Source organism: Canis lupus, chromosome 4 (assembly GCF_048164855.1).
Source record: "Canis lupus baileyi chromosome 4, mCanLup2.hap1, whole genome shotgun sequence".
NCBI classification, from domain to species: Eukaryota; Metazoa; Chordata; class Mammalia; order Carnivora; family Canidae; genus Canis; species Canis lupus.
This window is the reverse complement of record NC_132841.1, coordinates 19,922,860-19,950,596: the sequence shown is the minus strand read 5'-3', so window position 1 is coordinate 19,950,596 and position 27,737 is coordinate 19,922,860. Positions and strand designations below refer to the sequence as shown.

General features: G+C 35.7%; 2 protein-coding genes across 21 annotated transcripts in view; one reads left to right on the top strand and one right to left on the bottom strand.

The window, feature by feature from the left end:
• The window catches only part of HERC4 (HECT and RLD domain containing E3 ubiquitin protein ligase 4), a 132,919-nt gene extending 113,013 nt beyond the window's left edge, over positions 1-19,906 (top strand). For 16 of the 17 annotated variants that reach the window (XM_072823286.1, XM_072823287.1, XM_072823281.1 and 13 more), the window contains 6 exons: positions 4,335-4,501; positions 5,169-5,235; positions 7,681-7,763; positions 11,464-11,647; positions 16,952-17,054; positions 18,652-19,906. In XM_072823286.1, the coding sequence (XP_072679387.1) occupies positions 4,335-4,501; positions 5,169-5,235; positions 7,681-7,763; positions 11,464-11,647; positions 16,952-17,054; positions 18,652-18,860 (813 nt within the window). In that variant the 3' untranslated portion in view covers positions 18,861-19,906. Of the gene's footprint in view, positions 1-4,334; positions 4,502-5,168; positions 5,236-7,680; positions 7,764-11,463; positions 11,648-16,951; positions 17,055-18,651 lie in introns of those variants that run through there. The other variant, XR_012029465.1, reaches the window with a different exon arrangement.
• The window catches only part of SIRT1 (sirtuin 1), a 35,824-nt gene continuing 26,754 nt past the window's right edge, over positions 18,668-27,737 (bottom strand). For 3 of the 4 annotated variants that reach the window (XM_072823295.1, XM_072823297.1, XM_072823298.1), the window contains one exon: positions 22,871-24,986. In XM_072823295.1, the coding sequence (XP_072679396.1) occupies positions 24,658-24,986 (329 nt within the window). In that variant the 3' untranslated portion in view covers positions 22,871-24,657. Of the gene's footprint in view, positions 22,494-22,870; positions 24,987-27,737 lie in introns of those variants that run through there. The other variant, XM_072823296.1, reaches the window with a different exon arrangement.

Below are 27,737 nucleotides of genomic sequence, written 5' to 3'. Positions count from 1 at the left end.
TTTGATCCTTGGCTTTTTATTCACATTTAAGAACATGACACTAGGGCAGCCCCGTGGCTCAGCAGTTTAGTGCCGCCTTCAGCCTGGGGTGTGGTCCTGGAGACCTTGGATCGAGTCCTACGTCGGGCTCCCTGCATGGAGCCTGCTTCTCCCTCTGCCTGTGTCTCTGCCTCTCTCTCTCTCTCTCTCTCTCTCTCTCTCTGTGTGTCTCTCATAAATAAATAAATAAAATCTTTAAAAAAAAAAAAAGAACATGACACTAAAAGCTACTCTTTGGGTCATACACCTTTTTTTCTTTTTTTTCCCCAAGTAGATGCCATGCTCAGCATGGAACCCAACATGGTAAACTCACAACCCTTAAGATCAAGAGTCAGACACTTAACTGACTCAGCTACCCAGGATCCCCTGGCCATACATATTTATGATTTATAGACCCCATTCATAGAGTGATTAGGTAGAGACATTTCAAGGGGGAACCCTCAATTGTCAGCATGTGTAGTTTTTTTACTCTTTGGTTGGCTGCCAGTGCTTTAGTACTGTTCTGAACCCTGGAAAGGGAAGCTAGGATTCTCATTGTTAACTTATACATACCCTCATTTAATCCTCTTTTTGTGTGTGTATTTTACACTTTAAGTTTTTTTTTTTTTTTTAAGATTTTATTTATTATTTGAGAGAAAGAGAACAAGTGAAGGGGAGGGGCAGAGGGAAGAGGAGAGGCAGACTCCTGGAAGAGCCCCATGTGGCGCTCGATCCCAACACCCTGAGATCGTGACTTGAGCCAAAGGCAGACCCTTAAGCAACCAAGTCACGCAGGCACTTAAGTTTTTAAATTGTTTTTGAAGTATAGTTGACCTTCAAATTATATTAGTTTCAGGTATATAACAGTGATTTAGCATGATATACAGTACTTGCTCACCATGATAAGTGTAGTTACCATCTGTCACCATACAAAGTTATTAAAATAAAATTGACTATATTCCCTCTGCTATAGTTTTTTATATCCCTGTGACTTATAACTGTATCTCTTATTAATCCCCTTGAACTCTTTGATACCCTTGCTTCTATGTATCACCTGTCTCAGAATCCAGAGCCACTTTGGCTCATCCTTTCCAGAAGAGCAAGGGACTTGTCACCACCCATTGTATCTTCAACCCTACTTGAGTACCTCTGACTTCAGAGTCTTACATTTTACCAACTGAGCTAGCTGGTCTACTTAACTATAAAGGTATTTTTTTAGTACTTCCAGTTCCTGAGCCTTAAGTACAAATTAGCTTGTTTTTCATTGGCTTTTCTCTTAACAAATTGCTGTTTCAGTTTCTTCTGCCATACTGAATTGAATCAATTACCAGTATCCATCTACTTTTCATATTTTAAAATATCAACATCTCTTTAGTGATATTAAAACTATCCCCTATTCTCTTTTCTTGTGGGTTTATGTTATTTTTATTCCTTTATTCTTATAGGAATTTCAGGAGGAGGAGAGATTAACACATTTTTCAGTCCTTCCTATTTAAGAAGGACTTTCTAAACTTACAGTATAGGACATCATAGAGGAAAAAGATTAATTTCACCCCTGGGGGAAGATGTGACATTTATACGTAACTTAAGACTATTAAAAAGTAAAAAAAAAAAAGATTATTAAAAAGTGTATAGCAGACTGGGATATATGTAACAAATATGACAGAGTAATACTCCTGGTATATAAAGAATTCAAATGTAAATATATAAGAAAACACTAGGGGCAGCAGCTCTTTCTGCCCACAGATTGTGTCCCCATCCTTTAATAAAATCCTCTTTTTGCCCCCCCCAAAAAAAAAAGAAAGAAAACACTAGCCTCCGAAAGATAAATGGGCCAAGAATACAACGAGGAATTTACAAATATACACAAATCCCTGATTTTCAGTATCATTAATAGAAATACATGCCAAAACAAGTTTTCTTTTCATATATTTTTTTTAAGAGAGGGAGAGAGAGAGAGAGAAAGGGAAGGGGAGCAGGAAAGGGCAGAGAGAGGAAGAGAGGATCTTAAGCAGTCTCCCCACCTAGCATGGAGCCTGACAGGGAGGTTGATCTTACAACACTGAGATTATGACCTGAACTGAAATTAACAGTCTGGCACTTAACTGACTGAGCCACCCAGGTGCCCCAAGTTTTCATTTCTTAACTCAGAAATGTGTGTTTGTTTGTATACACACATTTCAAATGTGTGTATAAATGTGGAGAGATACACATTTTCCTGGACTACAAATGGCAGTATAAATTGGAGTAGGTGTGAACAGAAACAGTTTGGGGGTATGCTTAACTGTCATTTGACTTGGAAAGTCTTACAAAGTAGAATTTATCCTAAGCAAATATTCCGAACTGTGGGCAAAAATATATGCAGAAATGGTGGGGTGCCCTGGGTGGCTCAGTCTGCTAAGCATCCAACTCTTGGTTTTGACTCAGGTCATGAACTCAGGATTGTTGAGAATCAGCTCCACTTGGGGCTCCATGCTCAGTGCTGAGTCTGCTTGAGATTCTCTCCCTCTCCCTGCACCTCTGCCCCTCCCCCTGCTTGCACATGCACCCACTCGTGCATGCTTGCTCACTCTCTAAAATAAATGAATAAATAGAATCTTTAAAAACATATATAGATATAGATATGAAGAAATGATACCATCTTATTTTGAATATTATTAGCTAGTTGAAATAACTAACATGTATTGTGCCTTTACTATATGCTGCAGGAACTAGGCTACAACAATCTTATGAGATAAATACTGGGGTTTTTTAAAAGATTTTATTTGTGAGAGAGAGAGAGAGAGAGAGAGTTGGGAAAGGAGCAGAAGGAGAGGGAGAAGCACATTCCCTACTGAGCAGGCAGCCTGAGGCAGGGCTCAGTTTTGGGACTCCGGGATTATGATCTGAGCTGAAAGCAGACATTTAACAGACTGAGCCACCCAGATACCCTGAGATACTGTTTATATCTTTAAAAACACTGAAGTTATGGGGCACCTGGGTGGCTCAGTTCAATAAGCATCTGCCTTCAGCTCAGGTCATGGTTTCAGGGTCCTGGGATGGAGCCCCACATCAGGCTCCTTCCTCATTGGGAAGTCTGCTTCTCCCTCTCCCTCTGCTCCTCCTACCACCTGTGCACTCTCTCTTGCTCACTCTCTCTGAAACAAAATCCTACAAAACAAAAACACTGAGGCTAGATAGTGAAAGAACCAGGTCTGGAGGCTCAAATCTGACCAAAAAAAAAAAGTTTTCCTCTTAACTATCATGCTCACTGAATTTGCCATGACCATATATTTCTTTTTTTTTTTTTTTAAGATTTTATTTATTTATTCATGAGAGACATACAAAGAGAGAGGGAGGCACAGAGACACGGGCAGAGAGAGAAGCAGGCCCCATGCAGGGAGCCCAATGGGGGACTCTATCCGGGGTCTCCAGGATCACGCCCTGGGCCAAAGGCAAGGGCCAAACCGCTGAGCCACCCAGGCTGCCCTGACCATATATTTCTTTTCTAAAGATAGAGGGAAATAAGCATTGTGATTTTCAGTGTTTTAATAATATAAATGTCCAACTATAGTAAAATAGCTAATTTAGCAGACCTTGGTACTTTTATATGAGTGATCTGCAACCATTAAAAATCATGTTCTATGGGGCCGCTGGGTAGCGCAGTTGAGCATCCAACTCTTAATCTCGCTCAGGTCTTGATCTCAGGGTCCTGAGTTCAAACCCCGCATTGGGCTCCATTGCAGGCTGTGGAGCATATCTTAAAAAATAAAAAAGTAAAATTACATAAATAAAAATCATGTTCTAGAATAATATTTAATGACTCAAGAAAATACGATTAGAAAAAGAAAACCTTAACATTATATAATGTTTTTAAATTATTTTTTGAACTTACAGTGGATAGAAGTACATAAAAATACTTTTTAAATCGTTTCTAAGTAATTGCATTACAGGCATTCATTTTTCTTTATGCTTTTTGTTTTCCAAATTTTGAGTGTGTATAATTATTTAAATCAGATTAAATGTTCTAGTAGTCATTTCATTTATTAATTTAATGCTTAATGATGTGGAAATGCTTGTATTTCCAGGGGAAAAAAAGCTACTTGTGAAGTTATACATTTTTAGCTAGGTCTTAATTTTGTCTTAGAAAATATATTAGATGGGACTGTGCAGAAATACTAATAGTGATATTATCCCAGGGAGATGTGATTGAGAATGGGCTTTTTTCTTGTTATTCATTACTTTTTTCTGTGTCTTCAAAATTTTCTACTACAAGTATGTGTTTTTGTCATCAGAAAAATTTATTATTTTAACAAGTCGTCGTCTTTTACTTTTAGACATTTGAAGACAGTGATTTGTTTCATTTGATTGGTGTTATCTGTGGATTAGCAATTTATAATTTTACTATTGTGGACCTCCACTTTCCTTTGGCTTTATATAAGAAACTGCTGAAAAAGAAGCCATCCTTGGATGATTTGAAGGAACTAGTGCCTGATGTTGGGAGGTTAGTAATAAAAAGTGACAAGGGTTTAGGTAATAGGGAATGGAAAAGGTACAGAAAGCTTTCCTTTTAGGAATAATTGTATTTTGTTCTTTTTGTATTTCCAAAATAAACAAAATGCTGTTCTGATATTGGAGAATTCTTTGTGTCACTCAGATCCAAAATTCTCTACTAAAAGACTTCTATGTATAGAACCATTTGCTAAATTTTTAGTAATTTAAGAATATTTTGCAAATATTGGATAATAAACTTACAGAGATAATGTTTCCTGAAAGTAGTTAATTTATTCATTTGGACTTCTGATTATCTTCATTCCTAGATGGAATATGTAAAGTTTCTTTTTATTTGTTACATTAAATGGAATAAAAACTGTATATATATATATTTTTTTTAAAACTGTATATAAGTAAGAACAAATGTTGAAAATGGATGGATACATGCCTTTTGTATTCAGAAGAGAGAAAAACCTTAGAGTGATTTTTTTCTTCATAATTGTTCATTAACTGTTGTACAATTGCTCATTGTACATCTGCCATTCTGAAACAAATATAAAAGTACAGATTAATAAGGATTTTATCAAGAATGAATGAGAAATACATTTATTTGTAACCAAAATAGTCAAAATACCAACAATGTTTTACCTCAAAGAAACATGTATATTGTTTTGCAGAAGCATGCAGCAATTACTGGATTATCCAGAAGATGATGTTGAGGAAACATTTTGTCTTAATTTTACGGTAAGATGGAAAGACAGAATAGCCTGATTGCTTATCATCCCTTTTACTTAACAGCTGTGCCTTATGGTTTTTGTTTTATTTTGATGGGTGGAATTTTTAACCCTTTTGCTAACATTTATTGAGCATTAACTATATTCTAGTCACAGTACGTACATTATTTCATTTAATCCTCATAATAGTCCTATGAGATTAGTATTATTATCCTTATTTTATAGATGAAGAAAACTGAAAAAACAATCATTACATGTGAGAAATAATATGTATATCCAGGTCTGTGGCTTCAAAGCCTAGTGCTCTATTATTATGCTAAAGATCCTTTACAAATACAAGAAGACCTCTTTATTCAAGTATTTGTTTTTTTGAGTCTGCAATTATAAGAATGTTTAGAGAAGCAAAGGTTACTGGACTCTAGAATATTCAGTAATGAACTTGCCACTTAAAAGATTAATTCCTACTCAGACATGTCTTTCTGCTTCATACTACTATTTATCCTTGCCCATTTATCTTACTTTTGAAATGACATACTACAGTCAAATGCAAATATGTTGGAATGTTATTTGGAAAATGAAATTGCAAATCTTGTCAGAAATACAGAATTTTGTTAATTCTTTGAAAGGGGATGTTGAATAACTTACCCATCCATGTGCAAAGCCATTGAGAAACCAGGATCTGGCAAAAGTAGACAGTTGGCAAAGAAGAGAAAATCAGCAAGGATTATAAGAAGACACTTCAGAATGGAAAGATTTGAATATTATAAATTAGACTCTTGGGAAAATGATAAAAATCTTTGGTTTTCTTTTCAAAAACTTTTGTATTTGTTTGCTTTCCCCTCAAATAGTCCTCTTTATGATCTTGTGATCAAATCTGACAGATAACCATATTCTGCTATCCCACAGTTTGCCAAAAGAATTACATGCCCCTGCAAAAAAAGTTTAGCCATTTTTGATCATTTTAAGAATTGGCACATAGTACAGTTGTAAGAAAATTTGGTAGATTTAAGATGAAATAATTGAGTTTATTTTAATTTTTTTTAATTTTTTTTTTTCAAGAAAAAACATCCCCTTTGGCTTTTTTCTATTTACTATGAAATTTTGAGTTCCCTTGTTCAACTGAATGGTTGGTTTTAATGATTTGATTCTTCAATTTCACTTTTAATGATACCAATTATTTTTTAATCTTTATTGATTATCTCAACGGACTGAAACATTGGGTTCCAAGCAATATAATTTCTAATTTATCAATCACCAAGTTTATGAATGCTTAATATATTAATGGTAATTTAAACATTCCTTCCCACTACCATTTCTCTCCCGAAAATTTTCAGTGGCTCTTTAATGCTTGCATAGTAATAGCTCTAGAATGGGCCTCAAGGACATATGTAATCTGACTTTCTTTCTGACTTATGTTGCATCCCGCCAATCATACCAAATTTTATCATGACACACAGTATTCTTTCATACCTTAGCTTCCTGTTTTTTAGGGCCATACATTTTCAGAAGTTGATATTTACTCTCATATCAATCCTATCCAATCTCTTTGCTCAGTCAGAAATCCCTGGTCAATCTTTTGAGAGCCCTATTCATCTTTCTAGGTGCTTTTCAAATGACATTTCTTCCTCAAGGTCTTTCATACTTCCTCCGCTTAGAAATCAGTGGGTTTTTTCTGTGGTCTGATAGCATTTTGTTCATGTCTCTATTACAGCATTTATTTTATTATAAGAAGTTGTTTACATAACACATTTCTCCTCCTTAACTAGATGGTGAATTCCACAGCAGGGGATTTATTCATCTCTTGCCATCCCAATGCCACCGCGATGTTTTATAAATAGCTGGTACCAAAAAAAGTTTTAATAGAAGAGGGTAATATTCCAAAAAGAGGGGATAGAAAGAGAAAAGATAAAAGGTGGGAATGGTAATATTAATAGGAAAATTAGACCAGTAAGGGAAAGAAAATGTTTCAAAATAATTGACTGTCTTTATAAATCCAATTAATAGCAAACTTTGAAAAACCACCTGTGATCAAGAATGCAAACAAGGCAGGTATTAGGAACACAGGAGTAGCTGTCATGTGAGAAGAATGTGTAGCTGGTCTGGACTGCATACATTTGACACTTGATTCTGTCATGCGTATAATGAAAACATTATTTCTAATATTTTACTCCTGTAGTGATTGTTCTAAAGTTTTACACATGATAAATACTTTCTTGATCTTAACTAACTAAACACTTGGTTTGTAATTAGTCACGGTAGGACTAACTACAGAGGATGAAAATTTCTAGTTGTAGTCTTACGCAGAATTCACAGATAAGCTTATGATAGTAGCAGAATTTTACCTCAACTTTATTCTTATATTTAATGAGAGAAAGGTAGAATATAATAACAGGTTATTAAAATCTAAGAAGTTTTGAGTCTGACATTGACTTTTTTTAAAAATTTAAATTAATAGATCACAGTTGAAAACTTTGGTGCAACAGAAGTGAAAGAGCTGGTTCTAAATGGTGCAGACACAGCTGTTAACAAACAAAATCGGTAAGTGAATTATAGCAGCATCAGTGGTAGTAATAAGATTCCGTAGGCATTTTTCTTCTGTATATAGAATCCTGTCATAGCCTTAAATTTTTACTCAGATAAAACTTACTTTTTGAATGGTTAGTAAGGAAGTAACTGCCTTTTGCTTCTGAAATCTCTTTAAGACATTACTAAAGTTTGGGACAAAAAGATCATAAGCAAAACACAGAGAAGGAAAAGGGGAGAACAGCAAACACATTTTTGGAAACTAGAAAACAGGGTAACTAACTTTAACCAGAGACAGCAGCAACATAAGATGGACTGGGAGGAGCCAAGAAAGCAGCCAGTTTATACTGGTGAACAAAAGCTTGGGGTATTGAGAATAAAAAACGTTAGAAGTGTATGGGGCTAAATGGGGCTAAAAAAAAAAAAGTGTATGGGGCGTAGGGGAATGCTGGAAACAGAAAGATTTCTGTTTTCAAAGCAGTTAGAAACCCATTTTAATTAACGTAGTACTCTGGCAATTTCTCCGTTCTGACCTGGGCAGAAGATTGGAAATTTATCTTCTGGGGAGATTGAACTGAAGGGACTTTGGATATGTTGGGGAGTGGGTGAGGAGACCATATTGGATTTGAGTACAGTTAGGCACAGCTGGGGGTAAGAGGCAGAGCTGAAAACAAGTAGAATGAATCTACAGCTCCAGGTCCTTGACGCTGTGTACTGAAGGATTCTTTGGATAAACTGCCTTACTTTTATATATGAATGGATAGCCAAAAATTGATACCAATTAAGGAAAAACCAAAACAGTTGAAAAGAATGGTAAGAAAAGAGAAATGATGCAGGATGAAGAACAAAACTTCAAAAGAAACTGAAAACAGTATTCTCATCTATATGGATTAAAAATTATTCACTTAAACTTCAAAAATTCAATTAAAAAATTTCAATTAAAAACTGAAAAAAATTCCCTGAGAAAATTGTTGAAGAAATGGTACAAAAAAACTTGCCAGAATTGAGTAATATGCCTTAAAAGACATGCCTTTAAAATTGAGAGAATGGAAAGTAAAAAAACAAACAAAAAATACCAAGGCAAAATAGGATTTTCAGAATCTCAGGGTAAAAAAGCGCACCATGTACAAAGAATTAAGAATCAAATAACGTCAAACTTCTAAAGAATGACATTGAAGACAGGAGATCAAAATCTGGGGAAAAAAAATATTTTTTTAACTTAGAATTCTATATCAAAATTATCAAGTATGTGAGTGTATGTAAAAACATCTTCATACATCCAGAATCTCAGAGAAATCTACTTCCAGTGCAGTTTTCTCAGGAAGTTAAAGGATGTGTTCTACTAAACAAGGAAATTAAATTAAGAAAGAGAAAGACATGAGATTCAAAAAAACAGGATCCAGTATAGAAGAGAGGCAAGGAGGAATCCTTCTGCAAGAAAGAGCAACCAATGTGGGTAAATCAAGAGGATGGAAGGCTCCAGGAGAAAAATATAACTGATCCTCCCTGGAGTTGAATGAATCTAAAGGAGATTGACACTTCTGTTGAAGTTAGGAATGTAGTAGTAAATTACGGAAGCAAAGGTTCTTTTTTTTTTTTTTTTTTAGCAAAAGTTCTTTTTAAGAAAAGGCAGGTAACTAAAATACTCTAGCTTAATTCTGAATAATATTTATAATCATAAAAATTTTAACAGCAGATAGTGAACCAAAATTGTTATAATGGGAGCTTTTGGGGAGACAGTGAGAGTGGGGCAATTAAGTAAAATGTAAATTCTCACCTTTCACAATACTCAGTTTATTAGATTATATTTTAAATTGAAAATTAAGGAATAACTATAATTAGGTTGTTAAAGTTTGAAGGTAAATATCAGAAGAAATAGCAAAAAGTTAAGTATTTGCCTTCGAATATCAAGAATTTCTAATGGAAAAGTTGCAAGACAGAACTGCTTCATTCTCTTCTACTGCGTTACAGTTCTTTAGACAATGTTAGCTTATTGGCTGTTTTCAGGGACTTTATCCAAATGGTTATAATCCTGGTTCTGCTACTTAGAAACTGTGTAACTGTAGGTAAATTAGTCTATGTCTCCATGCCTCAGTCTCCTTTTCTGTAAAATGGGATGATAAATTGTACCTATTTCATAGGGTTATTTTGAGGATTAAATGAGGCAATAATTCTAAGATGCTTAGAATAGTACTTAGCACATGCACGTGCTCAGTAAATGTTGGCTGTTAGGAATATTACTATTTGACATTTTAAACTGTGCATATGTCTTATTTCATTAAAAATAAAGCTGTTTTTAAAATAATGTGAAAAAATTAGATCTAACTCTTTAAAAAAATACTGGTTTTGAAAAACTTTGTGATTTAGAAGGATTTTTTTCTACTTTTAAAGTCTCTAGTTTTTTAAGTCTAGTTTAGAAATAATTTAAAGAATTTTTATGTTTGTATTACCAATCTTAGTTAATGAAAGTATTGAAGATAAAAATGTTAGCATATAAAACAATTTAGCCTTTTGTGTTTAAGGCATTTGTACAGATAAATTTCACTTTCCAGTTAAATGAATTATAAAATTATGCATACCAAAATTATCTGCTGCTTTTTCATCAGAACCTAATAACATATGTTATTTATTTTTCCTTAGGCCTGCCTAATTTCATATTACAATGGCTTCCTTTAACCTTTTTTTTTTTTAATGTAAATTCACTTGGAATTATTTTATAATTGCTAAGAAAATTACCTATGGATAACTGAATTTGCCAGTATTCTCACTTATAGAATTATCCTTTTTAATTTGGAAGACAGACATATAAAATACTGAAATTTTCTGGTACCCATTCTTATTATTTGACCAGATAGCTGCATAAAATGTTTGTAGTTAACAGAACAAAATGAATAAAACTGTAGTGCTAATTACTGGATAAAGGAACCTTTTTTTTTTTTTTTTTTTTTTTTTTATTACAGTTTCCTTTTGTATCATGGCAGGAAAAAGCATCAGAAGTGTTTGTGTGCATATGGCTACATATATGTATACGCACTTACTTTTGAAAAGAAACTGTGCTTATAATCTTTAATGATTATCCTTTTGAATGCTTAATAACCCTTTTGGGTATTTAGTTTTTAAAATGAATTTTGCTGGGATACCTGGCTTGCTCAGTTGGTAGACCATGTGACTCTTAATCTCAGGGTCATGAGTTCAAGCTGCATCTTGGGCATAGAGGGTACTTAAAAGAAATTTTCTTTTCAGATTCATTGAAACTCAAGGAGAAACAGACTGTAACTTGTCTCATTAGTCTGAATCCCAGAGCTCTCATTTTTTCATCACCTGATATTTTTTGACAGATGATTCTTTTTAGGGCTACATGTGGAATGGTGCATATAAATCTCAATAATTTGTGAGTATTTAAAAATTATTTTGATAGACATTTGCATCATCATTCTTCCCATTAGGAAATGACATTTTACCTCAGAATAACCTCATTTACATTAGGCTATGAATGATAAAGTCTACATGCCTACTAGTTTATACTGGATTTTTGTCTAGAAAGAATAATAAACTTGTCCATAAACACTTTGTCCCTTAAGAATCTTACTCATATTTTCTCAGTTTTAAATATGAGTAGCAAAAAGTACGGAGCACTCAAACTTATAATAAGACTACATTCTCCATTAAAAAATTATTTTTATATTCTATGTCATGTATGCCTTTTCATTTCTAGGCAGGAGTTTGTTGATGCTTATGTGGATTACATATTCAATAAATCAGTGGCTTCCTTGTTTGATGCTTTTCATGCGGGCTTTCATAAGGTCTGTGGAGGAAAGGTCCTTCAGCTCTTCCAGCCAAATGAACTACAAGCAATGGTTATTGGAAACACAAATTATGATTGGAAGGAACTGGAAAAGGTAGGGGAAAACAAATCTATAAAATTGTTTTAATGGAAAAGCAAAAGGAAAATATGGTCTTGTTGATGGAAAATTTGCTCTCTCACTTACTGTTTTCCACTTTACACTATTTATTGCAGTCCTTTTTATAGGAAAACACTGTACTCTTCTTACTCCACAATGAATTTTAGTTGTATATGAATTAGATACTAGATTTTTGTACTTGTGGTAGTGATAGTTTTCATTGGAAAAATGTCCTTTATGACAGAGGTCAGATAAAGGTCTCAGCTAAAACTTAAGTTTTCATTCTGCCCAATCATAGGAAAACCATTATGCAAAGCACACACATTGCTTTAAGGTCATTGTTTTTTGTTTTGTTTTGTTTTGTTTTGTGATTACTCTCAATATTAAATTTTTTAGCAGAAAGTAAATAATCTTCATGATCTTCATTACTAGTGCCTTAGCCAATAAAGGGATCTTTAGGAAGAAGATTGGGAATTTTTAAACAACTTTTTTCTTTTCCTCCTTCTCTATACAAAGAACTCTCAGGTATTTCTTCAGATAAACATTGAATAAAAAGTGCTAGGTTAGATCAGCTTTGAGAAAGATGTATGCAAATTTGATTCATAACTTTTCCCATCTTTGTAATCTAGCAATCTCTGATAGATTTTTTTGCATTAATAGTTGGATACAAAGCATTGGGAACTTTCATACATTGCTGGTGGAAATACAAATGGTATGGCCACTTTGGGAACAGTTTGATATTTTCTTTTTTTTTTTTTTTTTTTTTCAGTTTGACATTTTCTTATAAAGTTAAATATGTACTTACTACATGACCTAGCAGTTCCACTCTAAGATATTAAGTCATATTCACACAAAAATCTGTAAACAAGGGGAGATGGGGCATTACTGTTTAATGAGTTCAGAGTTTGAGTTTAGCTGAATGAAGAATTCTGGAGCTGGATGGTAGTGATGGTTGCATAATGGTGTGAAGTGATTTAATGCCACCAAACTGTACATTTAAAAAGAGTTTAAGATGGTAAACTTTGTTACAGGTATTTTACCACAATTTTTTTTTTATTTTATTTTTAAAAATCTGCAAACATGTCAAAAAGTAGAAACAACCCAGATGTCCTTCATTGAGTGAATGGATAAACCAACCTAGGGTATATCCATACAGTAGAATACTACTGAGCAATAAAAAGGAATACACTAATGATATATACAGCAACAGGGATGACTCTTAGAGTCCTATGTAGTGTGAGGAAGCCAATCTCAAAGGGTTATATACTTTAAAATTCCATGTATAGGACTTTTTGAAAAGACTAGGGATGGAGGGACTTTGTGACAGCAGAGGGTAACACAAGAGAGTTCTTTGGGGTGATGGAAGTGTTCAGTATCCTGATGTGGTAGGTATACAAGTCTGTACATGTGCTTAAAAGTCCTAGAACCAGAAAAAGCTAATTTTACTATGTAATAATTTAAGGAATACATTTTTTAATTTAAATAATTATGACTTCTAGTTGAACATACTAGAATAAACACGTTTATCTCTCTTCCTTTCCAAAATCTCACTAGAATGACAATAAAGGAATGAAAATAGAAATAGAGAGGGACGCCTGGGTGTCTCAGTGGTTGAGCACCTGCCTTCGGCCCAGGGCGTGATCTTGGAGTCCCAGGATCGAGTCCTGCATCAGGCATGGAGTCTGCTTCTCCCTCTGCCTTTCTCTCTCTCTCTCGAATAAATAAATGAAGTCTTTTAAATATATATTTCTAAATATTTCTAAATATAAATATTTCTAAATATAGTCTAAAAATATTATTAACCAAGGGAAAAAATAGTTTTGGAAGACAGAAAATGCATGGATAAGTTGATGAATGATTAAAGCAAAGAAAATGGGGATCCCTGTGTGGCGCAGCGGTTTAGCGCCTGCCTTTGGCCCAGGGCGCGATCCTGGAGACCCGGGATCGAATCCCACGTCGGGCTCCGGGTGCATGGAGCCTGCTTCTCCCTCTGCCTATGTCTCTGCCTCTCTCTCTCTCTCTCTCTCTCTCTCTCTCTCTCTCTGTGACTATCATAAATAAATAAAAATTTTAAAAAAATAAATAAATAAAGCAAAGAAAATGGAATTCTAAGCCTCCTGAGAGGGTTTTTAAGAGGCAACCCATTTCACACCCTGAAATTTCTAAAAGGCTCAGGAATTGGTACATTGTGTTGCTGTAGTGGCAGTATGCTTGGTTAGGTTAAAAGCAATAGAATTACTTCAGAGCTAATTTAAGAGATTGTTAGATTCCTCAGGTTCTATCTCTGACCCAGCAAAGGACAACTCTAGGGAGAGCCACAGAATCTGGGAAACCAAGAAGAACTGAGGAAAGCTGATAGGCAAGCTTAAATCCTTCAGGAAGGAAAGTGAAGATTTCTTTTTTGGGGTTAAATTGATCTGCTAAAGAGAAGAAAGCTGTACTGACTTTAAGGAGACCCCAGTGGAAATGGATTCCACCTCCAATCACCCTAAAATGAAAAAGATACAATGGCTTCTCATCACACTTTACATCCTACACAATTTGTCCTTTTAGCTTCCTCTCCTGTCATTCTTCTCACTTAAACTACTTCAGCCTTAATGGCCTCTTTGCAGAGCCAGTCTTGGGGCCTTTCTATTAACTATTCCCTGTGCTTGGAACTCTTTTCACCTTGATAATTCCAAAAGAGTTCTTTCTCTTACTTCCTTTGTCTTTATACCTTCTCAGAGACCTTTAATGGCTAACTTACCTAAAATTGAGTGTGCATATACACCCACACCCATACCGTCTCCCTTCCCTGCTTTATTTTCTCTTTGAATTTGACTTGTCTTTTACCATCTGTGGCTCCTTCCCCAACTACATTGTAAGCGCCATGAAGGTAGGATTTTGTCTCTTTGTTCACTACTATATTCCCAGAGCACAGAAGAGCACTCAGTAAGTACTTAAAACCTCACTTGATAGAAATATTCAGTAAGATGGTTTAGTTATTTAGTGTACTTAGTATATTTGATTTCTTCCCTTGTATATGTGATTCATTTTAATTTCAGTAATTATGATTTGTGATTTTAAATGCTTTCTTTCATCAGGACTGTGTACATATTTCCCCAGAAGCATTTAGAAGTTTTTTTTAAAAAGGAAAAAAACTGGAATCCCTGGGTGGCGCAGCGGTTTGGCGCCTGCCTTTGGCCTAGGGTGCGATCCTGGAGACCCAGGATCGATTCCCACGTCGGGCTCCCGGTGCATGGAGCCTGCTTCTCTCTGCCTGTGTCTCTGCCTCTCTTTCTCTCTCTGTGACTATCATAAATAAATAAAAATTTAAAAAAAATAAAAATTAAAAAAAAATAAAATAAAAATAAAAAGGAAAAAAACTTTAGCCATCCTTCTTTCATTCCCTACTAACATGCTCACAGACTATAATTCATATTCATTAATCCATTAACTGGTTGCTAGAATTTCAGCCATTTTCTCCAAACCTGTTTACAAATAAATAGCAAATATTTTGTAGATTTTAAGAGATTAGTTATTGAGATAATCATGGCTACAAATAGCCCAAAATTTAAGAAGGCCATTAGCAGCAAATACTTATTGAGCCCCTACAGATACTTAGTAACATGCAAGACATTAGAGAGACCTCAATAAATAAGATTGAAATGTGATTTTTGCCCTGTAATATGGTAGACATGAAATAATTTAACTCTGATGAGGGCAGCCCCGGTGGCTCAGCGGTTTAGCGCCGCCTTCAGCCCAGGGCGTGATCCTGGAGACCTGGGATCGAGTCCCACATTAGGCTCCCTGCATGGAGCCTGCTTCTCCCTCTGCCTGTGTCTCTGCCTCTCTCTCTCCTTCTGTGTCTCTCACGAATAAATAATCTTAAAAAAAAAAAAAAACTCTGATGAATACAAAGGAAGAGTGTTCAGTGAATAGTATATAAAGAGGAACTTATACACAAATCTGGGAAAGCCTCTGAGTAGATGGTAGTCTCTTACAGGGTAAGTAAGGACTTTGTACACTGCAGTTTCCCCAAGGGCTCCAGATTTTGACTAAAACTGTGTTGAATGAATCATGAGTGAATTTGGTGACATTTAACCTGAGTCCTAAAGGATAAGTAGAAATTAGCCTGATGAACAAAGCAAGAAGGAGGATGGATATATCTAAAATAGGTCTAGGTTGAGGGAACAGTGTGTCCAAGGGCCCTAATGCTGGAAGGTTCTTGTTAAGAACTAAAAGTTAAGGCCAACTGTGGCTGGATTTTATTGTATAAAGATTTTTTATTTATTAGAGCAGGAGCGAGGGATGGGGAGCAGAAAGAGAGGGAGAAACAGGCTCCCCCCTGAGCTAGAATCCTGATGCGAATCAACCCCAGGACCCTGGGATCATGACCTGAGCTGAAGGCAGGCACTTAACCGACTGAGCCACCTAGGCGCCCCAGTGGCTGAATTTTAGAGAGCACTTTACAGTTTAAGATTTACTAATGTGCTTCTCTCTACCACAACTTTTCTCTTAATGCTAGTATATTTTTTAAAGAGAAGTACCCTAGCTCCATTGCTGCAGATTACCCCAAAGTTTAGTGGCTTAAGGGACACCTGGTGGCTCAGTGGTTGAGCATCTGCCTTCAGCCCAGGGCATGATCCCAGGGTCTGGTGATCCAGTCCTGCATCAGGTTCCCTAGAGGAACCCTGCTTCTCCCTCTGCCTATGTCTATGCCTCTCTGTCTGTCATGAAATTAAAAAAAAAAAAAAAAAAAAAAAAAAAGTGTAATGTTTTTAAAAATTCAATGGCTTAAAAGTAGCAGTGAACATTTATTTTCTCGCTTTCTGTGAGTTAGAATTTCAGGAAGGCTTTAGCTGGGTGCTTTTAACTTAGCAGTCTCTCATGAGGTTGCAGTCAAGATACTGATTGGTGCTTTAGTCATCAGAAGGCTTGATTAAGGATAGATACCCTTTTAGGATGGCTCACTCACAAGATTATTGACTAAAAGCCTAGTGTCTCACCACAAAGATCCCTCCATAGGGCTCTATAATTGTCCTCTTGAAATAGCACCTGGCTCTCCCCAGAGTGAATGGTCAAAAAGAGGTTGAAGCCACAGAGTCTTTTATGATTTAGCCTCAGAAGTCATGTATTTCTCCTACCCACAGTATCTTAATGATTACATAGTCAGGCCTATACACTGTGGGAGGGGCTACACAAGCAAGCAGGAGACAGATCATTCAGGGCCATTATAGACACTTGACTACCAAGAAAATCTGTCAGATACAAGACAAAACTAACATCACTTAATATTAATGAAAGATTATGTTGTTTTAGAATACAGAATACAAAGGGGAGTATTGGGCAGAGCATCCAACGATAAAAATTTTTTGGGAAGTATTTCATGAATTACCATTGGAAAAGAAAAAACAATTTCTGTGTAAGTATTTCTAACTGTACTTTGTTTTATGGGAAATTGAATTAACTATTAAACTTATTTTCATAGGAGATTAGTTGATTCAGTTTGTTGGATAAGGTTCTTTCCTTATAGTATTATTCCAAGGTACTGTTGTTAATTTTCAATTTGAGTGAATTTTTGATTTGCATTATTATGTTTTGTTTTGAAAGCTACATTCAATTTGCCTCAAATAAAATTGGTTCTTTCAAATGAAAACAAACTGTAACACTGATTACAATCAATTGGGGTTGTAATTCCTTGTAGAATTTCTAAAAAGATCTTTAGAGGATAGCTTTTTTCCTTTTTTTTCTTTTGGCTTCCATATCAAAACTTTGGGGATTTCTGTAGAAAATAGAACTTTTTCTAGGACTTAGTACTTATTTATATCCTAATTTTTATGTGTCTTTCATCTGTCAGATGTGGGTTCTAATTGAAATAACACTCCCTGTGTTTGTGGGGTTTTTTTTACTTAAATTTTGTTAGTTAACGTACAGCTCAATATTGGTTTCGAGAGTAGAACTCAGTGCTTCATCACTTACATACAATTCTTGGTGTTCATCAAAACAAGTGCCCTCCTCAATACCCATAACCCATTTAGCCCATCCCTCACCCGCTTCCCTTCCAACCCTCAGTTCTCTATTAAGAGTCACTTAGGGCTTGTTTTCCTCTCTCCTTTTTCTTTCCCCCTTTCCCATATATTCATCTGTTTTCTTTCCTAAATTCCACATATGAGTGAGATCATGTGGTTTGTCATTCTCTGACTTATTTCGCTTAACATAATACTCTCTAGCTCCATGCATGTCTTTGAAAGTAAGATTTCATTTTTTAAAATGGCTGAATAATATTACATTGTGTGTATACACCACATCTTTATCCATTCATCAGGAAATGACACTCCCTTTGATATTCCTGCTATCGCCAAGAATCTTTTGGTCAATCCCTTTTTGACAGTTGAAATGTGAATCTTAGATTATTTTGTATATTCTAAGAATGACACGTCATTCAAGTGATTTGAGTTTTGGCTGTCCATTATAAATTTTTGTTCAAAAATGCCCAAAAACACATTAAAAGGGGAATAATAATCAAACCTACATTTTGTATTTGATATATAGACTAAATGGCTATTCCCAAAAGAATGGCTCTCAAATGTTTTGTCAAGAATAATAGTCATTTATTCATCAAACATTTTTTAAGTGCTAACATTAAGATTACACTTTTAAAGAAAAAATATTGTATGGATGCATAATTAGTATGTCTCAAATCATGCTTCCATAAATCTGGTTAGGCTTCCACATTACATGTTAATGTAGGGATGCCTGGATGGTACAGTGGTTGAGTGTCTGCCTCTGGCTTCAGGGCTTGATCCCAGGGTTCTGGGATCTGGTCCTGCATCAGGCTCCCCCACTGGGAGCCTGCTTCTCCTTTTGCCTGCCTCTCTGCCTGTGTCTCATGAATAAATAAAATCTTTTTAAAAACAAAAATTAATGTAAAGGTTTGCCATGGTGATAGTACTAAGTACCTTGGTACTCCACACTGTTTTGATAAAAGTGGTTGGCTGAATGATTTTTTTTCTTGGTAGTATTTTTGACAGGTAGTGATCGAATACCTATTCTTGGTATGAAGAGTCTAAAACTAGTCATCCAGTCAACAGGAGGTGGTGAGGAATATCTCCCAGTTTCCCATACCTGTTTTAATCTTCTGGATCTTCCAAAATACACCGAAAAAGAAACTCTACGCTCTAAGCTGATTCAAGCAATTGATCATAATGAAGGCTTCAGTTTAATATAACTTTGGAAATAACTAATCAGTTTATTGCAAAAGCATTAAACTAATTATTTGTGTTTTTCTTGTGGTGATGAATTCAGCAAGGTGACAGAGGTACTTATAATAATTCTTACTTGCAAAATGTTCAATGCTATGAGTATTCATGAAAGCCAAAAAATATTAAAGGAAAATGAACAAACTGTGTTAATATTAGACTTAATGTACAGAACCATGGATTTTTTTTTGCCATCTTCCAATAAACATACAAGTATTGTGAATACATTGAAGTTTTACTAACATGAATTTTAAGAGTTTGCATATTTCACAAATGATCTGGTGTGTGAATGCATGGAAATGTTGCTTAATTTTCAATCACTGAGTGAAAAACCTTTATCTTTGGCCTGCAATAGTCATTCAATTATTTTTTCATTTTGTAAATAATGTTAAGTTTTGTAATAAAATAGTTATGTTCTGATACCAGTACAGTTTCTATGGTTGTAATTGAACTGAGCTGACATTTAAAAGGTTTAATAATTATGATTAAATCTTATTGAGAATCTATAAAAGCAAAAAATTAGCATGATGAAACAGTTTTTGCTTTTTTACTAGAATAAATATCCTTGTGCAAATCTAAATTACAGATAGGAATTATCTAAATAACTTGTAGTTCTTTGCTTTTGTGAACCTGGAGATGCTACTGATAAATGGGAGGTTATCAGAAAGCTTAATATTTAGTACTGGAAAAAAGTCCTATAGCTGCCAAGAATAGAAACTGGCTACTAGGAGAACCAACTGCTGGCTTATAGCTTCCAAAAACTACTGATGCTGCAGGTTGGTATTTATTTCAGAATTTTCAATGCTTTAGAATGATTTCCTTGAATTTTTAGAAACAAATCTTAACACGATTTTTATGGTGCTGATGCTTAGTTATCTCTTGTGATGAACTGTAACAGTGAGTTGATGCAACACATGTGACTTTCTGCTATAATGCAAATATTTATTTTTTAAATTTATTTTTTAAAATGCCGTGAAATGTTTAAGTAATAAAGATTTATTGGTTTAATATTTAACCTTTCAGTGGTTCTCATAGAAAATTCCAGATTCCTCAATGTCTCAAGGAAAGGTCTTTTAAATTTTGGATTATTTCTGTTCCCACACAGAATTTGTTTTACAGAGGTCTCCAATTTTCTTAGCTATATTCCAGAGTCCATAACTCCTCTGAAAATAGTTTGCATATCTCATTTTGCAGCAAAACTTGAATTGTTGAGGCTTTTATATTATATGGGACTATTTGTACTTTTTACTGTGGTATTACTAGGTTTGCTTTACTTCTTAGTGTTTGAGCTTAGGTGCTCCTCAGACTCGGTAGGGCGCTTTAAAAATTTCATTAACATTCAGGAGCAGCCCAGGTGGCTAAGTGGTTTAGCACCACCTTCAGCCCAGGGCGTGATCCTAGAGACCCCAGACTGAGGCCCACACCAGGCTCCTTGCATGGAACCTGCGTCTCCCTCTGCTGGTGTCTCTGCCTCTCTCTGTGTGTCTCTCATGAATAAATTAAAATCTCTAAAAAAAAATAACAATTTTAAAAATAAAAATTTCATAAACATTCATAATCCCAAAATGCAAATGAGCCCAAGGTTTTTGGAGAAGGGATTTTGGACCTATACTTTTCAATTTAACTTAAGAACTCCCAGTAGTAAGCCATAGGTATCTCTTCATATAGATGGAAGCCCTTAACAGTATTCTCACATATGATAATTGAGCACAAAGTAACAGTCTCCCTCTGAAAACTCACTTTTTTATACTGTTTCCCTGTGCATCCATTTCTTGACGGTAGTGATTGTTCACATTGAAAACACATGAATGTGTATATGTCATATGATTTTTCTCTTTAGTAATGTCTATGCTTATGTAGCTGATCTGTGAAATAGCCACTTTGGATTAATACAGATGGATTTCACTGAACAAATATTTTAACAAGAACCTGGCTTCTTATCCAGAAGCACAACAGTACAAGGCTTAATTTAGGTAAGTCTGATACTCTTCTCCTCCCTCTGTTGCTGCAGACATACAGTAAGTAGCATTAATAAGGAGATTAATGGTGGAAAACTAAAATACCATTTAAGAGTGTTCAAGTTATTTCCTTTAAAAAATAGCAAGAGGGGTGCCTGGGTGGCCCAGTTTCAAGCCTTGATCTCAGGGTCTCGAGTTCCAGCTCTGCAGTGGACTCCACAATGGGTGTGGAGCCTAGTTTAAAAAATAGCAAAAATATCTTGAGCTTTGTAGATTAAAAGGTAAGCAAAATACTGAGTTCACTAAATTGTAAGGACTATAATGGAGTTGACTGTAAACGAGAAAATATCTGGCTTCCATTCAGATCTAGTAAGAGCGATTATGTGTTTGTAGCTCCTGGATTCAGTTAAGTCCTGGCTTTTCTTACATTTGGTTTTTACCGCATTTAGTTTAACAAGTCTTCTAAGTATAATAGGGCAGTCTTTGCCTTGAAGAGCGAATGGCAAGCTGAGAGCAAGGGCAGATGTTCCTGTTCACAGCCACTTCCCAACTCCCCATTTTCTTTTGCACTTTAGCCATCCATACTCCTTATGGAGGTTTACACTAAGGAATTCACCCTATTTCAGTAGCTATTCTTGCCAATGTTTGCTAATTGGTGAACTACTTCTAGAGACGAATGGAGAGTAGTCTGTTTCCTGGAAGTCTACCTTCCAGTGAGGCCAGCTGCCCCCCCTGGAATGGAATGTTACATGAAGAAGGGAACTCCTGTTTTTTGTTTTTCTCTCAACCCTTGCTATACCTTTGAATCCCCTGGAAATACCTTTTTTTAAAACTATGCACAGGCCTACTTACGCTAATTAAATGTTCTAAGGGGTGATGCCCAGGCAACTATGGTTGGGGTAGGAGAGGTCATTAGACTTTTCCTCTGTATTTCTGGAAACACCCTAGCTTAAGACTTTAGACTTTGTTCATTTCTGAGGAGAGCTTATGGTGTGCATACTATACACACTCCCCTTCGAGGTTACAAGTCTAGGAGTTAAGACTTCTTTCAAATAAAAATTAAGAACAAATACTTAACTACTTAAAATGACCACCACCACCTTTCAAGGTATAAACTGCCTTCCCATTTTTTGCATATAGCGAATGAAGTCACTGTTCCTTATTTTTATATCTGAGGACGAGATTTTACAGGTAGTTCTAGTGATAACCGGACATACCAGGGCAGAGTACTACTTTAAAATTCACTTCAAAAGTTCACTGGTGGGAAGCCCCGGTGGCGCAGCAGTTTGGCACCGCCTGCAGCCCAGGGTGTGATCCTGGAGACCCGGGATGGAGTCCCACATCTGGCTCCTTGCATGGAGCCTGCTTCTCCCTCTGCCTGTGTCTCTGCCTCTCTGTGTCGCTCATGACTAAATAAATAAAATCTTAAAAAAAAAAAAAAAAAAAGTACACTGGTGAGGAAGGCAAGAGTCCTGAGATAAGGAAACTGCCAGTCAAGGTTTTATTCATTACATATACTTTCGAAGGGGCATGTCCCTGGCTGTTTTAACAGTACGTTGTCACTCAAACTTGATGGACTAAGGTTGCAGATCAGCCTTGAAAACTTCATACCAAATGTGGTCTCCATTTTTTGTCCACACCTTCCTGTGTATTAAAAAACTTGTCTTATCCATGAAGCATTAGACTTTCACAGCTTTTATAGCACATAAACTCGAGTTCACTACGATTCCACTATGCTGGTCTCCCCAATCCCAAAGTGCTAAGCCTATGTCCGGTCTTTCATATGTCAAGTTCGGGCCTTGCCTTGCCTCTCTTTCACCTAACAAAGGCTCTTGGGGCTTAAGATTGAAATATTAGTTTTGAAACTTTTGGGGAGGACACAACTCCTACAATCTGCAGTATCAGTGTTTGCTTATTATTCTGGTTAGACTCATAAGTAGAATGAAAAAATGTGAGAAGCATCTTAATATGGCCCTCAAAGGTGTACAAATTCTCTTTAAAATTTTATACCTTGAGCGATGTAATTTAACAAAAAAGTCAAATGACAATTTTAATAGACTTTTTAAAACAGTGTACAAGTATAAAACACTGGTTTTGTATTTCAAAAGTTGGAGGAAGATATCCAGTCATTAAACAGTCTACAAAACATATGCCAGTAGATTACATAAAAGACTATGTACAATATAAAAAGAGCTGAAAACAGTCTTCACTGTAAAAATAATTTAAAACAAATTTTTCAATTTAAAATATCATCTATAGCACAAACACACATCATGCAAATGGAAAACTAAATATACTGCATTCTTTAGTGTAGCCAAATAAATTCAGATTGAAACATCTTCAAAGTAGGGAAATAATGGCCATTCAATAAAATTTTTCTCTCTGGCAGTAATGGTCCTGGCTGGATATTTTATCCTTAAAGAACAGCTATATTTCAAACCCTTTTTTAAAACTGTAATAAATACTAAAGCAACATTAGGAAGAATACTTTATAATGTGGGAGTAATGTGGGGGAAGGTGTGGAAAATTGCTCTGTGCAATTTTATAAAGTATGAACTTTTTTTTGAAAGGCTAAGAAGCTTCTGCAGTTGACAAAGTTTGATCTCTAGTTTTAAGGCAGGCTAAGCTTTTAAATAAAGATGTTATAGGAACTAGTTTCATTTATTAACTATTCTATTAAAAGTTATTACCATGTTCATCTTCATAATACCAGGCTAGCAGTTTGATGTCTATTACACAAATCCTCCCAACAGGAGACATGTACTTACTGGCTGAGTTATAATTAACATCTCAGTACTTTGGAACCGTAATCAGTGGCCTGTTGCTCTCCTCATTAAGGGAAAAGAAAAGCAGCGGTCCAAAATATTACACTCTCCCCAGATGAAGTACCATTATTATAGATTCATAAAGGCTTTGCATATTCACATATGGGCAGTTTAATACTTGTGGGAAAGAAGCAATGCAAGCTCTACCACAGTGATAGGTATTTAAACAAGGGCAAATATTCTTGAAACTAAGGGTACCCAGGCAGGGACTATTGTTTCTAAAGCAATTGAAACATTTCCAAAGCATTTATTTTTTTTCAGCTTAGTTTTAGGAGCCAATATAGACATTACTACATGTCCACAGGAAGTACAAAAGCCATCTTCAACAATACAGTATTCCTGAAACTCTTAGCACCAAGTCTTACTTTAAAAAGCAAGGACAACTAAGTGCTCTCCCACATATTGTTGACTTCCCTCTATACATACTGCATGTCATGAAATTTTTAAAAAGTTAGCTGCCACAAGTTTTGGAAAATGCCAGTGTTTAAAAATAGGTAATTGTGTGCTAATAAAGAATCAAAAGTTTAGCAGAACAGACATTTAAGGAGTTCAAACCATTCAATGTTACAAAGAAAAGTGTGAAAATACCATTCTTTGGTCTAGATAAGCTGTTCCCTTTACATTAATTTAACATTCCAATGGCTTTTTGAAAACTTTAAAATGTTGAAATTCACTAGGCAAGAACAAAATTATATATACATATGGATGTATCATACAAATGAACCTTTAAAAGAAAAGTCTTGACCAACATGTGATTAAAGATACTTAGTACCCTTCTTTTAAAAAAAGTTAGTGTTGAGTGTACAAGTACAGAAATAAGAAGTTAAAAATTATCCATGAAAAAACAATCTAATTTACCAGTCTATAAATATTACACCTTTCTGGTTTCCTTGCTCTGTTGAATTCACAAGTAAACATTCATTTTGACATGCTGAAATTCCTAATGCTGGTGGAACAATTCCTGTACCTGGACAATTACTACATTATGATTTGTTTGATGGATAGTTAGTATCTGTTGCTTCCTGTTTCATGGATATAGCTTCATTGACTGCCTCTTGATCACCTCCATCAATTCCAAATCCAGTTCCTCCAGCTCTCTCATTGACATCAGCTTCATCTTCCAAACCATTGTAAAATTCTTCAATCTCACTTTCATCCTCCAAGTGTTCTTCTAAACTTGGACTCTGGCAGGTTCCACTATCACTGTTACTGCCACAAGAACTAGAGGATAAGACGTCATCTTCAGAGTCTGAATATACCTCAGCGCCATGGAAAATGTAACGATTTGGTGGTAAAAAGAGATACTGGTTACCTGAAATACAGTAATAAAAGTGAAATGGTAAGTTACTCCCAGTTTTTTAACACAGTCTGATTATAGGTTCCAGCTCTGCCTTTTAAACCTGAGCATCATTACAAGGGGGCTTATTACTGTAGCGTTCTTCAAAAACAAGCTGCTAAGTGCTCACTCCTAGCTGCAAATCTTAGTTCTGCCACCAACCAGCTTTATAAATTTGGGGAATTAAGCTCTATGCCTCAATTTCCTCATCTGGAAAAGTAAAGAACTATGTTCAATGAAGGGTTACTTAATCAAATCCTCTGAACAGATCTCATGACCTAAAATATCAAGGCCGGCCTACATTACTCAATTCATGTTCACTGAATAGAACTTCTCTAACGCCCGTATTCTATCTTCAAGACACCTTCATTATTTTTATTTAACTTTATGAACCTAGAATTAAAAGGTTTGATTCCATAATGGCTTCACCACCTATTTAAACGTGTAGTTTGCAGCAATGGCATCACAGGAAAAGTTAGACTCTCAAACCCCACCACCCACCTACTGAATCTGAATCCTAGACATATTCAAGTATGAGAAACACTGATCTAGCATTGGATGTTAAACCCCAGTTCCCTCTCAAATTTGCATTCACAGTTTAAGATGTGACCTTTGTTGGTAAGGACAATTCTCTCTCCCCTAAGCTATGGGTCCAGGTTAACAGCACCTGTTAGTAGGAACTTTAAATATTAATGGTGAGGGCAGCCCAGTGGCTCAGCGGTTTAGCGCCACCTTCAGCCCAGGGCGTGATCCTGGAGACCCAGATTGAGTCCTGCATCAGGCTCCCTGCATGGAGCCTGCTTCTCCCTCTGCCTGTGTCTCTCTGCCTCTGTGTGTGTGTTTCATGAATAAATAAAATCTTTTAAAAATAAATATATTAATGGTGAAATGTTTTCTACCTTTGAATTCATAAGAAAGAGTAACTTCTAACTCCTCTGTTTCTTATAATAAATGTCATATTTATTGTACCATATGCCAGAAGGATTCACAAAAGCCTGGCTGCTAATAATTGATCTGAAGTAGATCTTATCTGAAGATATACCTAGGTTTCTCTTTAAAATGGCTTTCAAACTTTGTAAGATCATGACCCAGGTTCTCACTTTACAACAACCTAATATGGGTGTATAAAAATCCTGATATGAATCCACAAAATTGATTTCACATTCCACTACATCACAAATTACAGTGTGAAAACCACGTTTCCTTCTATTTTCAAAAAATACACAGTACTCTTCAGTTTTCTTAGCTATTTAATATTAATTTCCATGATTGGATAAGAGTACCTGTATTCTAGCTGCTAACAGAAAAACCTATCTGGAATTTAACATTCTTTTAAGGGGTCCTTGCACATGGCTGTGTCCACTTTTCTATAGTTTTTGGCCCATGCTTCAATTTTTTTTAAGTTTTTTTTTTTTTAATTTTTATTTATTTATGATAGTCACACAGAGAGAGAGAGAGAGAGAGGCAGACACAGGCAGAGGGAGAAGCAGGACCCATGCACCGGGAGCCCGACGTGGGATTCGATCCCGGGTCTCCAGGATTGTGCCCTGGGCCAAAGGCAGGCGCCAAACCGCTGCGCCACCCAGGGATCCCGGCCCATGCTTCTAAAAAATGCTTAAGATTTTATTTATTCACGAGAGAGACAAAGAGTGAGGCAGAGACATACAGACAGAGGGAGAAGCAGGCTCCCCGTGGGACTCGATCCCAGGACAGCAGGATTACAACCTGAGCCAAAAGCATACAGATGCTCAACCACTGAGTCACCCAGTTGCCCTAAAATATTATTTTCATTCTGCGTTAGCCCCTTTGATGAACATTATTTCTCAGCCCTTGAATCTCTGTTTGGTTCTGCCTCTTCTTGGGAACCATCAAGACAGATTTATTAAAGTTTGCCTCATATACGCTCCCACTTTCTTTTCAGCCTTGATCTTACCAACAGAAAAATCACAGTAAAAAATTTAAGGACTACTGTGGTAATTCGTTTCTAACAGCTGGAATTTTACACTCTACATGTTACCTTTTTAAATTCTCACAATGCTGAAGTGTATGCTATTTTATTCTCTTTTTAAGATTTAAATTTATTCATGAGAGACACACAGAGAGAGGCAGAGACCGGGAAAAAGCAGGCTTCCTGTGGGGAACCTGATACGGGACTCTATCCCAGGACCCTGGGATCACAACCTGAGCCAAAGGCAGACCTCAACCAATGAGCCACCCAGGTGCCCTATTCCCATTTTTCTAAAAATTTATTTTAGAGAGAGAGAGAGAATACAGGGGAGGAGGGTGGAATTATGCTTTGCCTAGTTTCTCCTGGGAAGATGTCCCCTATTTTAACTCCTTACTTACTGTTCAAGACCAAAGTCATAAGTTAGGTTTTGGAAAACCTTCTATATTATATAATCCCCTCCAAGTAGCATCTATAGTTCTTAAGATCTATTTTGTTTAATCAGCTATTTTTATAATTATACACAAACATTAACAGACTGATCACTGTATATCCAGAACTTAAAACAGCCTGCCTGGTATGGAAAAGGCACAATGGCTTATTCAAATAAACAAATAATTAGAACAAGTAGTAATATATTGACATAAAATGTCAGTTTATACCATATATTGTAAATGGAATGGGATAGAAATGTTTTAAGTTGTACAAGATTGTTATGTCTAAGAATTTTTTAAGATTTTATTTATTCATGAGACACACAGAGACAAAGGCAAAGGGAGAAG